Consider the following 15,081-nt stretch of genomic DNA (forward strand, 5'->3'; position numbering starts at 1 on the left):
TATTTTGTATTTTGTAGGATCTTCTGATGTACCTTGATGGAAGATACAACTTGAACATATTACTATCCAAAGAGTGACTGTCATTACATACATAAGGAAGGAGGTAGCAAGGCCATGGATATTTCAACTGGAGACATCCAGCAGGTTCTTTCCCTTGACCAAATTCGTTCCATCAGGGCAAACAATGATTACGTGGAGCGACCAGCTGTCTCATTTATGCAGACTTGGTCTAATCCTTCCATTTCCCAACATGCTGCAAAGCAAGAATGGTCTAATGACCACCTGGTGTCCTATAATCACCAGGATCTACATCGCAGCCAAAGTCATCAACACCAATCACAACATCTTATCCACGATCTAAGTCATTCCAGTACAATAAGCTCAGTTTCTCGGAGTACCACAGCATCAGACCAGAGACTACTAACTGGAATCACTCCATCCAATTCAGGGCATTCACTTATGAGGACACAGCCTAAGGATGGTGACCTGAAGCAAGACCAGTTTATTAAAGGGATAATGGAGAAGTCAGATAGATACATGGGCCATCTTTTCATCTGTGAGGAGTGTGGGCGTTGTATTTGTGATGAATGCACACAAGTTCGGAAACTCCCTTCTTGTTGGATTTGTAACCAGCGCTGCTTGTGCTCGGCCAAAAATGTCATTGAGTATGGAACTTGCCTTTGTTGTATCAAAGGCCTCTTCTACCATTGCTCTTCCGATGATGAGGACAACTGTGCTGACAACCCCTGCTCTTGCAGCCAGGGATCCTGCTGTGCTCGATGGGCAGTCATGAGCTTCCTTTCTTTCTTCATGCCCTGTCTTTGCTGCTACCCTCCTCTTAAAGGTTGCCTGTCACTCTGCCAGAAAGGCTATGACAAAGTAAAAAGACCAGGCTGTCGCTGTGAGAATCATACCAACACTGTCTGCAGGAAAATATCTTCATCTAGTGGCACACCATTCCCAAGGCCTTTTGACAAACCAGTATGACCTAAGAAGACCATCATGGATATGATCCTACTTCCTACTCTCCTTTAGTACTTCCCGCTGTCCACTTCTTGGAAACACTTGGTGCCAGAGTCAGCGAAAGCCTTACCAACACCCTATTAACAATTCAGGAATGTAAGAAATATTTTTAACAGAATGTAATTTGGGTGGAACAATATACAATTACATAAAGATATACAAATTAAATAGACACCTCTAAAACTCCTCAAGTTCATGCTGCAGTAGACCATGTGACTTTTGGTTCTGTAATGATGACATTGAGATCTCTGCCATATGACCTCTCTGAGTAGGATATCATCTGTGTAAGAATGGAAGTTATATAAAAGCGGTCTGAAGAAATCTTCTGCCTGGACATATTACAAGTGAAACACTTAGAAAAAAGCCAAGACAACTGTCCATGTATTAAGCAAACTTGGCACTTGGTGATCTACTCTTTAGCTGTGTTGAGAAAGGAACAATAAGGAAGTATAAAAACCAAGATCAACTGCAAAACTGCAAAAGCTTATTATAAAAATGAAAATGCGTGCACTTTAATTTAGCAGACATAGCAATCACAAGAGGAACTGTACTTGTAAAACAGTATATAGAAGACATTGAAGGTAAATGGCAACATGAATCAAACAGGGAAAAGGAAAAAAAAAAACATATTTAAAGGATGCTTGGATTAGTCAATTTAAAATTAACGCCTGATTAATCCACGTCTAGCATACATTTGATGCAATGGCAAGCTAGGGAGCCATATTTTATTTATTCTTTCAATTCAAGAAGGAAATCTTTATTAAACTACTTTTCAACTAGGTGAAATGCATTTTGTCACATATCAAGATATGATGTAAACCAAAGGAGATATATTTTGCATGGAATAGGTTATGTTTCTATTCTTTCTTGCCCATACCTCTGTATTATTATATTTGTTTCGTTTTTAGCCACTGTTTCTAAAGTGACATTGAATGCTTTCATTTTAATATCCGCTGGGGATAATTTATCAAAATTAGTGTAAAATAGTGCTACCAATAACAAACAATGAGATGTCAGCTGTTATTTTTTTAATACAGGTTATAAAATGAAAGCTGGCTCCTGACTGATTGTTATGGGTAGCAGCATATTTTTTTTTTGTTTTCTTTTCTTTTTTATATTGATACCCACTGTGTTCTAAGAACCTTGTGGGTTTAGCCTTGCTGGTGTATCGTGTGGTAGATTTATAAGCTAGTCCAGAATGGACAGATATACCACTTGAGGTGAGGACGGGGAGGGGGTATTTATAAGTTGATGGAATAATGAGCATTATTTTGAATTACCTGTGGGAATAGAGCTAAATAAATGAAATGTATAATTTTTATAGGTCTGTGAAAAGAAACTGCATTGGGAAAACCCAAAGTCAAAGGTCTAGAAATACTCAACTAAGTCATATGTAGAAATAAAAACATGCGCAATTAAAGGGAATCTGTGAAGATAGATATACGGCAATTGCCATTACTGACCTGTTATTGAAGCTGCAAGCTCAAAAGCTATAATCATTATCTTTTTTTGTCTCAAAATTGTATATTAGATGTCAGGATGTCTCATAGACACATGCTTCTTCTAAATGGTTTAGCATAGCATAATGTCTACCCTGGATCTTGCCCTTCAAAAACAATCAACAGTGATAAATTCTTAAATTTGTATCCTGACAGGTTCCCTTTAAGAGATGTAGAAAATCTGTAGCATGGTCTAAGTATTTATATTCTCAGGAATTACCTGGGTTCCTTTGTTAAGGCAAAGAGCAACATGAAAACTAATGTAACCCCGAACAACCAATTAGAAATAGAAATGTATTGTTCTGCCTGCTAAATTTATTACCAGGGGTTACTGGGGCATGTCAATGCTCTTTCCACTATTTAGAATCATCTCTGCCTATTTCAAATAGTAACCGTGAAGGTATTGAGGCAATAATTTACATTAAATTTACAATTTCCTTCTGTTTTTGGAAAGTACTAGACAATGTCAGTGAAGTAGTAATAGTATCCCCAAGGGTTCATGGGCCCTTGCTGTAAACACTTGCTACTGTCCTCACCCAGCCAACAAAATCCCTTTTCTAAGACCACATGTTTGGACCCCATCTGTTTTGTGAAGTTCTAAAATTATAGACACACTTTTAACACTGTGCAAAATATATGCCCTTGACGATATGTGAGAATACTCATTGCTTAACAGAGGGGACTTAACAGAATAAAACCTAATAAGTTGTTGCAGGGGGTGATGGTAAGAGAGTGAGTGCTTTGCAGACAGGCTTGGGTACAGTGCCACAAGGGGGATGGTCACTGAATGCAGGTTTATGTAAATAGGATTATATAATCTTCTATAAAGGTGCTTTTTTCGAATAAATTGGGACAGACACAAAGTAGCGTAGGATAAGTTAAAATAATGAAGCTTTACATGGCAATGTGCCACAACAATGCACTGCAGATTGCAGGTCAAAAGAGAACAGCAGCTTTCAGCCCATTTATGAAGCAAGGAATGGCCCTTTTTGGGAGATTATCATTCACTGGTGTCTGTGGAAAACAAGTAATTTCTTGTGACGTGAATGGTGCCACCATCTGAGCAGTATTTTATCTCCAGCAAATCATCATCGTTTATCTCTCAGACCCATAAATGAGTGACACTTTTCTTTTCAACAATCCAAGTTTAGATTTTAGGACACATAAAGCCTAGCTGAAATGAAATTCTGCACATAAAAAGTTTTGAGGGTAAAAACTCACCCTCCTCTGCCAACAGGACCTGGAAAGTCTGGGATTGCTGGCAGGTACTTATGCCCTTTTATGTTTTTTTTTGTTTCTCACCATAACCATTGAGTACTCCAAGACACTTGACCCATGTAAACATGTAGCCAATCTTGTGGAACCATGTTTTCTATGATGTTCTGCTGACCAAGAATTAAACCAGTATTCAAGTTTAACTGTTTAGGGATTACATGTAATCAATGATCTAAATATCTTCCCTAATTGTGTATAAATAAAGCATAAAGATTTCCTAAAATCTTACATGTTGCTAGAGATCAAACTTGACCTCTTGGCTCCTCTATTAGTTGAAGTGTTATATGTTTTTCATTTCTACCTCTGACTAGTAACAAGAGGAGTCTGTTAGACAGCCTGGGCTGTAGTTTGCTTCATATCTGATATTCCATCCAGTTATACTAACAAGTTAGAAGCAGGATGCAAGTTATGGTATCCTGTGCCTTCAAACACTCTTAAAGTGGTATTAAACCCAAAAGAAAACATTTATTATATTGCAGCTTATCAATTCTTGGATGTAATGGCTGCATTCATTTTCTTTTTTAGGCTTTCTTTCTTTTTTTTTTTCCCCTGGTTATCAGGCCAGTAAGTCTGTTTTTTTTCCACAGAACAAGCTGTCCTACAAATCTATCAGTTAAGAGTGCTGGGAAAACCATTTACCACTAATGGGGGTGCTTACAATGATCTGCTTTTATTTATTCATGTAAAACCTTTATCCCAAAAGAAAAAAAACTGTTGCTGTAACTGTCTGTGGAACTGCAGTGTTAGCTTGGTCTTAGTATGGCCTCATGTTGTTAGTGTATCTAAATCTGCTAGTACATCTAACTCTCCCCTCCCCTTAGACCGACAATGCTGCTCTTTCGCCCAGAGTGGGGGGCACTCTAATACAGGGGGTGTGTTACTGGTCAGATCACCAGGGTGAAATAAGAAGGAAAAAAGCCTAATAGATTTGTAAGCTGCAATATATTTGATTTTTGATTCTCAGTTCAATACAGCTTTAACGCGTCTTTTTACCTTTGCAGTCAATTTTTTTATGTGTTCCCATTCACACAGCATACCTACAAAATATAAAACAAAGATTTCTTAACTTTTTAGTGGTTTCTTTATTTGCAATGTGCAGCCAGGGAACAGATTAAGGGTAATATTTTTTAGGCCCATTAACATACAATATATCACCCAAGCCTTGAAATGTTTAACTTTTTGTTGGGATAGACAGCCTGCACATCTAGTTTATAAGTGATAATAAAATTTGCCAGCACAGTATAGAAAGGATTAATGATAATGATGAGCAAACATAACTTCTCAGCCCCCTCCTTAACATTACATAGAAGGGGAAAGCTAAGTAGGATTCTTCAGTAAGTAAAAATGTAAGCAGCATTTTTGAAATATTTTTAAAGGGTATGCTATGTGAATGGGAACATGTAACAAGAATAAAGTAGGTGTTATATTCATTAAGTTGCAAAAGTGGAAATACAATTTAAGGTAACTATTAATAAATGTGGCACAACAGGAAGTCCACTTACTTGAAAGAGGCTATTTAAAAACTGTAGAGGGGATTAAGACTAAGTTCACACTGGCATTAAAAGCAGGCATTTGAGAGGCGTTAAAAACACCCCTCAAACGCCTATGCACAAGATACAATAGACAGCACACAGTGCTGTTCATACTATTAAAATATGAAGCATTAGCATTGCCTTATGTCGAGTCAGGAGGCGCTGAAAGGCTTCAAAGGCCTCCTGACTCAACATGAGGCTTCAATTTTGAAGCGACTCAACACTAACGTTTTTGAAGCCTTGCAACGCCTCCCATTCAAGTCTTTGGTAACGCCTCGCAAATGTTCTGGCAGGCAGTTGCGGTGCAGTTGCAGGGCATTAAGATTAATTTATTTACTGTAATGGAATAGGCATTTGTGGAGCCATTTTAACGTGCCTGAGCGCTCATCAAATGCTTCAAAATTGCCCATAGGGCAATTGAGGAGCCCATCATTAACGCTTGTAAAATGCCAGTCTAATGGCCGTACTAAAGCTCAATAACGCGAGTCTAACACCCATACTAAGGCTATAGAAACGTTTGTTAAGTGTTAGAAATGTAGTCAAGTGTGAACAAGCCCTAAAACTGCATGATTTCTGAATCAGATAATTAACATAGATTACAGGCTGTTCCTGCAATTCCATACTTACCATTACTACATACATATTGGGCCAATAACTATTCTATCTTTTAGATAAAAGCAGTATTTCCTAAGCAGTAGAATCACTGCATTCACCAAAGGCAGATGTTCTTTTTAATGCGTATGCTTTCTTAATTATGGGTCTTGTTATACCCATGGTGGTTATAGCACTTCTGCAGTTGGTCCATTGCAAGTGCATAAAAGTATTTGTAGAGACTAGAGCCAGTCCCAACATATAAATACTGTATCTTAGTGTATCCTCTAGAACCAACACCAGGGAAACAGATCAAGTTTGCCTAGTTCACATTCCTGTGTTATTTCTCCAGTGTAAATAGCAATATAACCTTCCAAAATTGGGAAAGTTGTAGTTTTCTGAAGCCATAATCTTATCGGATCATGGGTGGCAGCATTTTAAGTGCTTCCTCAGACAGCATTGACCATAGGCTTGCTCCTGGGAAAGACATGCGTTCTCTTTGATGAATGCTAATGTCAGTACTCATGGATGGTTTCCAAAAGTTGGATGCACCTTAGAGGCTTTCTACAGTATATGAAGCAGATCAACCCTTCTTCTGATCATCCATGAGAACCACGCCATGGCAACTGTCTTGATGGTAGAAGCTTTGCACATTTGCCAAAAATTCCTACTTGGCATGTTAGCAGGCATAAGCATGTTACAACTCAAAAATATTAGCTCCAAAGAGGGTTTTCTAAAAGCTAGGTTCCCAGGCACATTTTTATTTGAAACAGCAACATAAAATAATTTACTATTACATATAATTGAGAGAAATTTAGGAAAAAGAAAAATATATTTTGGTAATATTAACATAAAAATAATAGCAGAAAAAATATAATCAAAATCATGTAGTAAAAAAAATGTTGGGATTGAAAATAATAGCATCAGTTGGGAAGAAATACCTCTATGGTCTATAAATGAGGCTGGCTATCCAATAATATCCTTCTTCTGCATTAGTACTGTTGGGGGTTCTAAACTTTTTTTTAATGCAAACTTTACTCAACTGTTTTTGATTCCAGAGTAGTGAAATGAGCCTACATGGTAAAATGATTCACCCTAACAAGCCTCCAGGATTTACCTTCCACTTCCACTTTTTTAACAAATTTTCTTGAAATGTCACAGAGTGACATTTCATAGAGTTTTATTGGTCAGTGCTTGGTGACTTGCACTGTGCTGGAAAAAGGGACTGCACGCAGTACATTTTGTTTAGTGCACATTGCCCGCACACTATCGCAATGCTGTGGTGTTAACATGCCATACCGCATTTTGCCTTGTCTTGCGCTTGCAGTGCTTTGGGACTGCTTTGGAATAGCCACTCAATGCAGTCCCACCACACTTGGTGTGAATGGGGCCTTAGAGAAATGTACACGGTCATATGAAAAAGAACAATTCATGAGATCCCCCCAAAAATTAATTAATCTTGTTTAAGGAAATTCTATGGTCAGTAAAGAAAAGTCTGCATAATATACTTAAAGAAGAACTATATTCAATGAAAACATCCATTTAACATTAAAAATACAAACAAAACTGCATTGTTTTTTAATTTGGTGATTTTATATTTTATAAGAAAAATTCAATTTGATTCTGCCAGTGGACGGTCCTTCTTCTAACAGGGTAACAATGCTAAATGCCTTACAGTAAAATGACTGCAGTCTTGTTACCCTGTTCAGAACAAGGCCCTGCACAAGGACTAAACTCCATTGTAACATATTTTGAGGAGGAGGATTATTAGTGTTGTCACTGCTGATAACCCTGTCCCTTACTGTCAACAGCTGCAATGGGCCTGCCCATAGAAGGAATGAAGTTACACAAGCCCCCCGCTAGGATCTCTCCTTTTGGTTCTGAGGGCATTGATGGGGGAATATAAAAAAAAGAAAATGTTTGCCTAATGTTGGGCTTTAACAAACAGTCACAGATATGTGCAAGTATTATTTACTGCTATAAATAAGTGGTTGCCTCCAGTCAGAATTTGAGGCTCTTACAACAAAAAGTTTCATTTGTTTTTTGCAAGAAATTGCAAGATTGATAATCAGAAGCAGAGTATTGTCAACCTATGGAATGGGTCCTTATGGAAAGTCTGCCTTAGATTCCTTGAGAAATACATAGAAGCATTAAGTGATTCAACTATCTGGCATCTATCTAATACTAACATATGAGTGTTAGGTGGCAAACCCTTTAAGGGCTGATGGATTAAAGATGGATCACATTTTTTAAGGGTTTCCTAATTTCCCATTTGGAAATTTGCATGCCAATTTTCTGAAATGTGATAACTTTTTGATGCCACATATGTAAAGGGAGATCATTCTACAGATGTAGACAGATATTAAGTGATCTGTGTGCCTTTATTAAACTTTCGAAGAAGTGTACTTACCCACCTTTAAAGCACATCCTGTCAAACTAGAATTATTTCCATCACCTTGTTGGTAAACAGCTCACAAAAATAAACTGATACTGTCATATTTTCAGTCATATAAAAGCATTTATGTGTATGCTCATTGTATAAGAAAATACTACTTTGGTATAAGCCATCAGTACAGTAGTTCTGTTTCACATGCTCCTCCAGTATAGTGCTCTACCATTAATATCATGTTTTGCACTAGGGATAATGTATGGCATAGAGATATCAAGCAGCGTAGCCTCATCTCAGGTTAGAAAGTCTAACTTACGGGTTAATTTACTCAAGTCACAGTTTTCTTTTTTGTGACTTCAATGCAACTCTTATTTTTCTTACCTAATTTTGTAAATGGTTTTTTTAACCAAAATAATTACACTTTACAATTTAATTAGAAAAAAGCAGAATTGTATTTATTATTCCGTTATAATACCTCTGTTAAAATGCTTCTGATATTTTAGTTAATCTTAAAAATTCCAGGATTCTCAAAATTTTAGTCAGTACTCTTATGACCATAAGTTGAATAGCCATTTAACAAAGCATTTAAACAAAACCTTGCAGCTTCTTTAATAGTAGAGCACTTCAAATAGATTCATTTGCATGCAGCATTTTATCTGCTGATGTGCTTGATAGTAGCAAAGATACAATATTTCTCATTAAATGTAATGGTCTTCTTTATAAAACATTTGTTATTGTAAATGACAGGCTAGAGAGTAGGTCTTTAAAGTTCTAATTGGAGAAAGTGAAAAAATGTTATAAAATGGACGACTTACCAAATGTTAATAACAATAAGTTAAGGCAAAGTTCTGAAAGGTTTTTTTATTGTGACAGAATAACATAAACATTTTTTTTTTGTTAAAGTATATGTAAACTCAAATCCCATATACTGAAAGCTTTAACATGTTAATGTAATTTCAGAAGCAATTTGAAATACTTTTACATTTGCAGCTTTCATTATAATAATACCTGGTGATCATGCCATGAAGGTCCTTTTTCAGGCACTTTCTCCTCTGGTGACCACTCTTTGTCCCTGTCTCCCAATTGTGATCTTGCATTGTCACAAGGGTTTCCGATGGAGACTTCAATATAGATAACACAGACTTACAACCTGTAACCATCATGAAGCCTGCCCTGAGTATTGCTATGCAGTCATTACTGGGGTGAATGTAAACTGGAAGGGGATAACCTCAAGGTGAAAACAGTATTATTTATAAAAAAAGGCAATTGTTTATGACACACAGGTTTTTTAGTAAATTGAATACCATACAGTTAAGGTTTACATTTACTTTATCAAAAACAACTTTACCACTGAAAGCCATATACACCACACACTTTACGGTTTAAATGTTAAAAACATTTTTCTTTTTAATATATAAATGAGTTAGAATGTCTTTTCACAAGAAATTCAGGGTTATCCTTTTAAAATTTTGTGTGGTCAGATAAATTAACCTTGGTTATTTGCTTAGATAGTAATGGCTTAGCTTAATAAACCTTGTTAACACACACATTTTTAATTTTACTGTTCTTCATTTTATTTCACTCATAAAATGTCTACACTTCAACATTTTTAAATTTTAAAATCTTTGAGCATTTTGACCCCTTGGTCAGCTCAAACTCCATCCACATGTACTCAACCACTCTTCTATTCCAGTGAAACCCCTCCAGATCTTATTAAGTCCTCCCCTTATTTTATGGTTTCCAAAAATTAAGGCTTCCACAAAAAATAGGAAATTTATTACACGTGTTAGTGGAACCATGAGGGGGCAGACTTCCACCAAATTTTTTTTTCCACCTGCCAACCTGTTCTTTTAATTGCCTAATCCAGGAAAGCTGACAGTACCTCTCTAATTTTACCTGAAAGAAATGATAATCTAACCCAGAGCTACTTCAGTTTTTTTGAAGTATTAAATTATATTTAATTTGGCACTTTATTGTATACTGTACCTCTTTTAATTTTCCTTTTTTTGAATGCATAACTCAACATGATGAATGTGGGACCCAGTTTATTGTAATCAAACAGCGTAAGCTATTTTGGTAACATATTCTGATCCATGTAAAAAAACTAGAGGGGACTTAGAGCGAAGATTTTGCAACCAACCAAATTGTAGATGTATTTTCTTTAGTGCTTATAATAAAATCAGTGCATGCTTCTGATTGGTTGTTGTGGGGAGTGCATCCACTTTTCCTATCCTCCATTTTTTATACAAAGTATATTATTTTTTGTCTTTGAAAGGGGATTCTCCTTTTAGCTGACACTTATTTATTGGCTCTTTCTGTCTGGATTCACTTTAAGAAAGTATGCCATTTTTTTTCTTGTTGTGGGTTACTGTGCATAAATATATTACTAAATAAGACCATACAGTAGCTAATTCAGAAGCAGTATGGCTTCCTACAAAAATATATATAAACTCAATCTAGACAGAAAAATAATACAATATTTATTAATATCTGTAGAAGGCACTTACAGCCAATAAATTAAAGTTATCTAAAAACTGTATTTCCTTTAATGACCAAAAATAATAATTTAAAAACTATAAATTGTGTATTTATAAATTGCTATAAAAAATTGCAAGTTAATGGATAACTGCATGTGTTAAGCATATCCTTTACCTAGTTTTTTTCCTAAACACTGAACAAAATGAAATAGCATGAATAACCTTTCTATTCCTTATTGGTATGTTTGACACAGCATGGCCTACAGACTTCCTGGTCTCTTTCCAGGTTCATGCTGTGAAATCCACCATTTCTGGATACCTTTGGGAGACAGGTTGTTCCTTAAAGTGCAACTATGAGTAATATTAGAAAAGACATATACGATATAATGCAGTCTGTCACTATAATTAAGACAGCAGGTTTTGTTTTTCTGTGTCCTGCCTTTAATACTGTATAGCTTTATGCCCTGCTGATCCTGCCAGTGGATCCATTATTTTTCCATTTCCACTAAAGCAGAACTAACCCTCCTATCCTTTTGCAGCCAAAGAAGGCACCATATTAGCCTCTATTTTGGTCTGCAGTTTCCATTGTGCTTTCTTATTGAAAACAGTCAAACCGGACCTTCACTGCAGTAAACCACTTTGTATCTTTGCAACTTGTGCACTTCGACAATCTTAAAAAAAACTTTTTTTTGTTTACTTTTTGTTTGTTTGTATATTTAGACCTGCCCCTTCCTGCCATTCTCATCTAAGCAACAATGATGTTTACTTTGCTCCAGCAGCCTCCAGAGATATCTAAGTCAAATATTCCAGGAGGCAGTAGCTTACAGAGAGCAGCTGGAGGATGGTGGACTCAGTAGTGTGTAATTGAGGGCCAGCTGAATGAACCTGGAAAAGACAGCTGGCTCCCAATGACACAAAGGAAAGAAGATGCTGGCCTGGGACCCAGCATGCAGCAGTGGAGCAGCAGGACAACAATGAATTCCCTGTGTTTGTATATTATTCAAGCATAACCTAGCAGACAAGGATGCCCCTGATGTTAACCCCTTCCCTGCCAGTGTTATTAGTACAGTGTCAGTGCATATTTTTTTTAGCACTGATCACTATATTAGTGTCACTGGTCCACAAAAAGTGTCAGTTATGTGTCCAATTTTTCCGCCGCAACATTGCAGTCCTGCTAAAAAATCACTGAATGCCACCATTACTAGTAAAAAAATTAAAATAAATAAAAATTCCATAAAAATATCCCCTAGTTTGTAGATGCAACTTTTGCGCAAACCAATCAATGTACGCTTCTTGGGAGGGATTCTTTTTACCAAATATATGTAGCAGAATACATATTGGCCTAAACTGATGAAGACATTTGATTTTTTAATTTTTTTTTTTTTTTGGATACGTTTTATAGCATAAAGTAAAAAAATATTTTTTTTTTTCAAAGTTGTTGGCCTTTTTTTGTTTATAGCGCAAAAAATAAAAACTGCAGAGGTGATCGAATACCACCAAAAAAAAAGCTCTATTTGTGGGGAAAAAAGGGACAACAATTTTATTTGTGTACAGTATCGCACGACTGCCCAGTTGTCAGTTTAATAATGCAGTGCCGCATCGCAAAAAATGGCCTGGTCATGAAGGGGGTGAAACCTTCAATGGCTGAAGTGGTTAGCAGGCCAAACGGTCCAGCCACAGTGACAGCTATAGGGGGTTGGGACTAGCATTTTACCACCGACAGGGATGTGTACAAAGGCCAGTGTTTATTAATTTGGTTTAAATCTTTTTTTTCCAAAAGATGAAAAAAAATCAGGCTTTAATTTGTCATTTATTTAAAGTCTATCTAAGACTATCCAATTTACAGGTTTATGACCTATCTGTGTGCATTTACTGTGGAACAAGCAGCTTTTTCACCCTCTTAAAAGAAGTAGAAAAATAATGTAGGATAAACAGGTAATAACACTATGTTGCTGGAGGGAATTGAGAAACAAAAACTGCCAGGTTACTGATAGTGACAGTCAACACCATACGGTATATGTTATTTTTCATTTTGCCCATGGTCCCACTTTAACTCAGATTTCATGACAGTAACCTGTCCACCCAATATTACCATCTAGTGGCAGTCAGGAGTGACCTTCTCCATGCCAAATGATGTTGAAATAGGCTGAGGATTCAAGTGTCTCAAACACACATAAATGGTGCTATTTGCTTCTTCCATTGGGCAGAGACAAGGATAGCTAAAAGAAATGCAGTTATCTTATAACTTTCAGCAAACTGAACCTCAAAATAATTTTCTTGGTTTGGTGAAAGAAGAAACCACCAATGAGTAGTTTTGTTTTTACTCTATGATGTACGATGACATTTCAAGGTATTTCAAAGGTTCACCTTTCTCAGGTAGACAGAGCCAGTTATAACAGATGGATTTATGGTGAAGTTTTTTGTGTAAGAGTAGGGGGTTCTTTGTAAGCATTGTTGTGCTGTCACACAGATCAATTCTGCCATCAAGCCATGAAGACAGTAAAAGTCAACTGTCTATAAATAATCCCAAATTTCAAATTTGGGAATAAAAATGTATACTCCAAAACATTATATGTAATCTGTGTGCCTGTATTCATAATGTACAAAGTGTTTGGGGTCTATGTAATACGGTAATTTTGGAGCAGTCCATACAGAATTCCATATGTCCTTTGAACAGAGCCTGCCATGAAAGTAATGTTGTATCTGAGTTTAATTTCCTATTCATGGTTAAAGAAGGTGAAATGATTCCAAAAATGCAGGCTGAAAGAAAATGCATATGTTTGTTAACTGCTGCCAGTTGTTTAAAGTCCTGTAAGGATTTTTCTTCAAAAGTAAATGAGAGAGAGACCAAGAGTGCGATTTGCAAAATGGAACAAATCCAACATCTGCATTACCCCATGCTAATTATTTTATATTCTTTAAATGTACCCTAACTCAACTAGACTTTAAACAGTGGAATACGAATTGGGTTCCTGCAGTCACAATTGCAATTGGGCTTCTTTGAGACTCATGTCACGGCAACCATCCCTAGACTTACATAGTATAGCTCTGCTTTCCAAACTGGTGCTGATCATTTCCTAATTTTTGTAACTATACACAGTTTTCACGCAGTCATGGAAGGGTAGAATTGTAAGAGGCTGGGAGAATTCATAAGATGGGATTTCGAGGACAAGCTTGAGTCCCTATAGATTTGTTATTTTGACACGTGTCCAAAAAAATAAGCATGGGTTTGCAATGCAGGTGCAAAATTGTGCCATTCAGTAAATCACCTCCAAATTTTGATGCAAATATGACATGAATTTTCTCTTACACATTAATATTGACACAAGTGTTGTGGACATTTTAAGCGATTGATATATTGTTTTGCTTTTTATGGTGCTGTTTGTTACAAAAAATATCAAAACGTATTGTTTATTCAAAAACATACTTCCAGTTTTGCTTCAAAATTACCAACTATTCATGGACTGCCAATATCCCTCATCCTTTATTTAATCCTTATTAAGCTAATCACTAAAAGCATAAGCATTTTCTTCACTCTCAGTACCTAGACATTTTATGATATTTGAACTCTGCACCTTCCATTATGTGTATGCGTGCAAAAGAATATAATATATAGAAACTGTAACCTTGAATATTATATGATCAAGAAAAAATGTAAACAATTATATGCGAATGAAACCGAACTTCAGACTCTTCCTCTGTGTTTAGAGTTACTTTGATATATTTTTGTATATATATAAATATATATATAAATATATATATTATATATAAATTAAAAGGTATAGAAATCTTTATTAAAGAATAATAATGTTGTGAATGGTGCCATAATTAAAGCATAGTTCTAATTTTTGGTACATTAACAATACCAATAGTATACACACACACAAACACACAAAGAATGCAGTATTTATTAATAATAAAAAAGGAAAACATTACTCCTGCCTTCTGTTCTTTGCGAATATATTTATTTATGTTACAAATGGAAGGCAAAAAAACTATATTTAATATTTTGCAAATATTATCATCATGATCATAATTAACTTGAGAGGGGGATATTCATTTTTCTTAATTTATATTTGCAACAGTCAAATGTGCACTGCATTATAATTACTTTTATAATTTAAAATATTAATTATTGTAATAAAAAGAAAAAATATAGTAAAAATAATATTTATATTAAAGTAATAGCTGAATCATAGCTTAGAAGAGTAAGGTAGAAGTGGGGTAGTAGCTAACATAATATCCTTGCTCTTATCTTTTCAGGACCCCTTTCAACTTCCACACCACTGAAAATC

At 35.8% G+C, this 15,081-nt stretch overlaps 1 protein-coding gene across 1 annotated transcript in view; it reads left to right on the top strand.

Annotated features, from left to right (window-relative positions):
- Positions 1-14,721, top strand: part of SPRY3 (sprouty RTK signaling antagonist 3) — a 46,249-nt gene extending 31,528 nt beyond the window's left edge. The window contains exon 2 of the mRNA XM_073599080.1: positions 18-14,721. Coding sequence (XP_073455181.1) covers positions 115-987 — 873 coding nt within the window. The 5' untranslated portion in view covers positions 18-114 and the 3' untranslated portion in view covers positions 988-14,721. The remainder of the gene's footprint in view (positions 1-17) is intronic.
- The last annotated feature ends 360 nt before the right edge of the window (positions 14,722-15,081 follow it).

Source organism: Aquarana catesbeiana, linkage group LG09 (genome assembly GCF_042186555.1).
Source record: "Aquarana catesbeiana isolate 2022-GZ linkage group LG09, ASM4218655v1, whole genome shotgun sequence".
Lineage (NCBI taxonomy): Eukaryota > Metazoa > Chordata > Amphibia > Anura > Ranidae > Aquarana > Aquarana catesbeiana.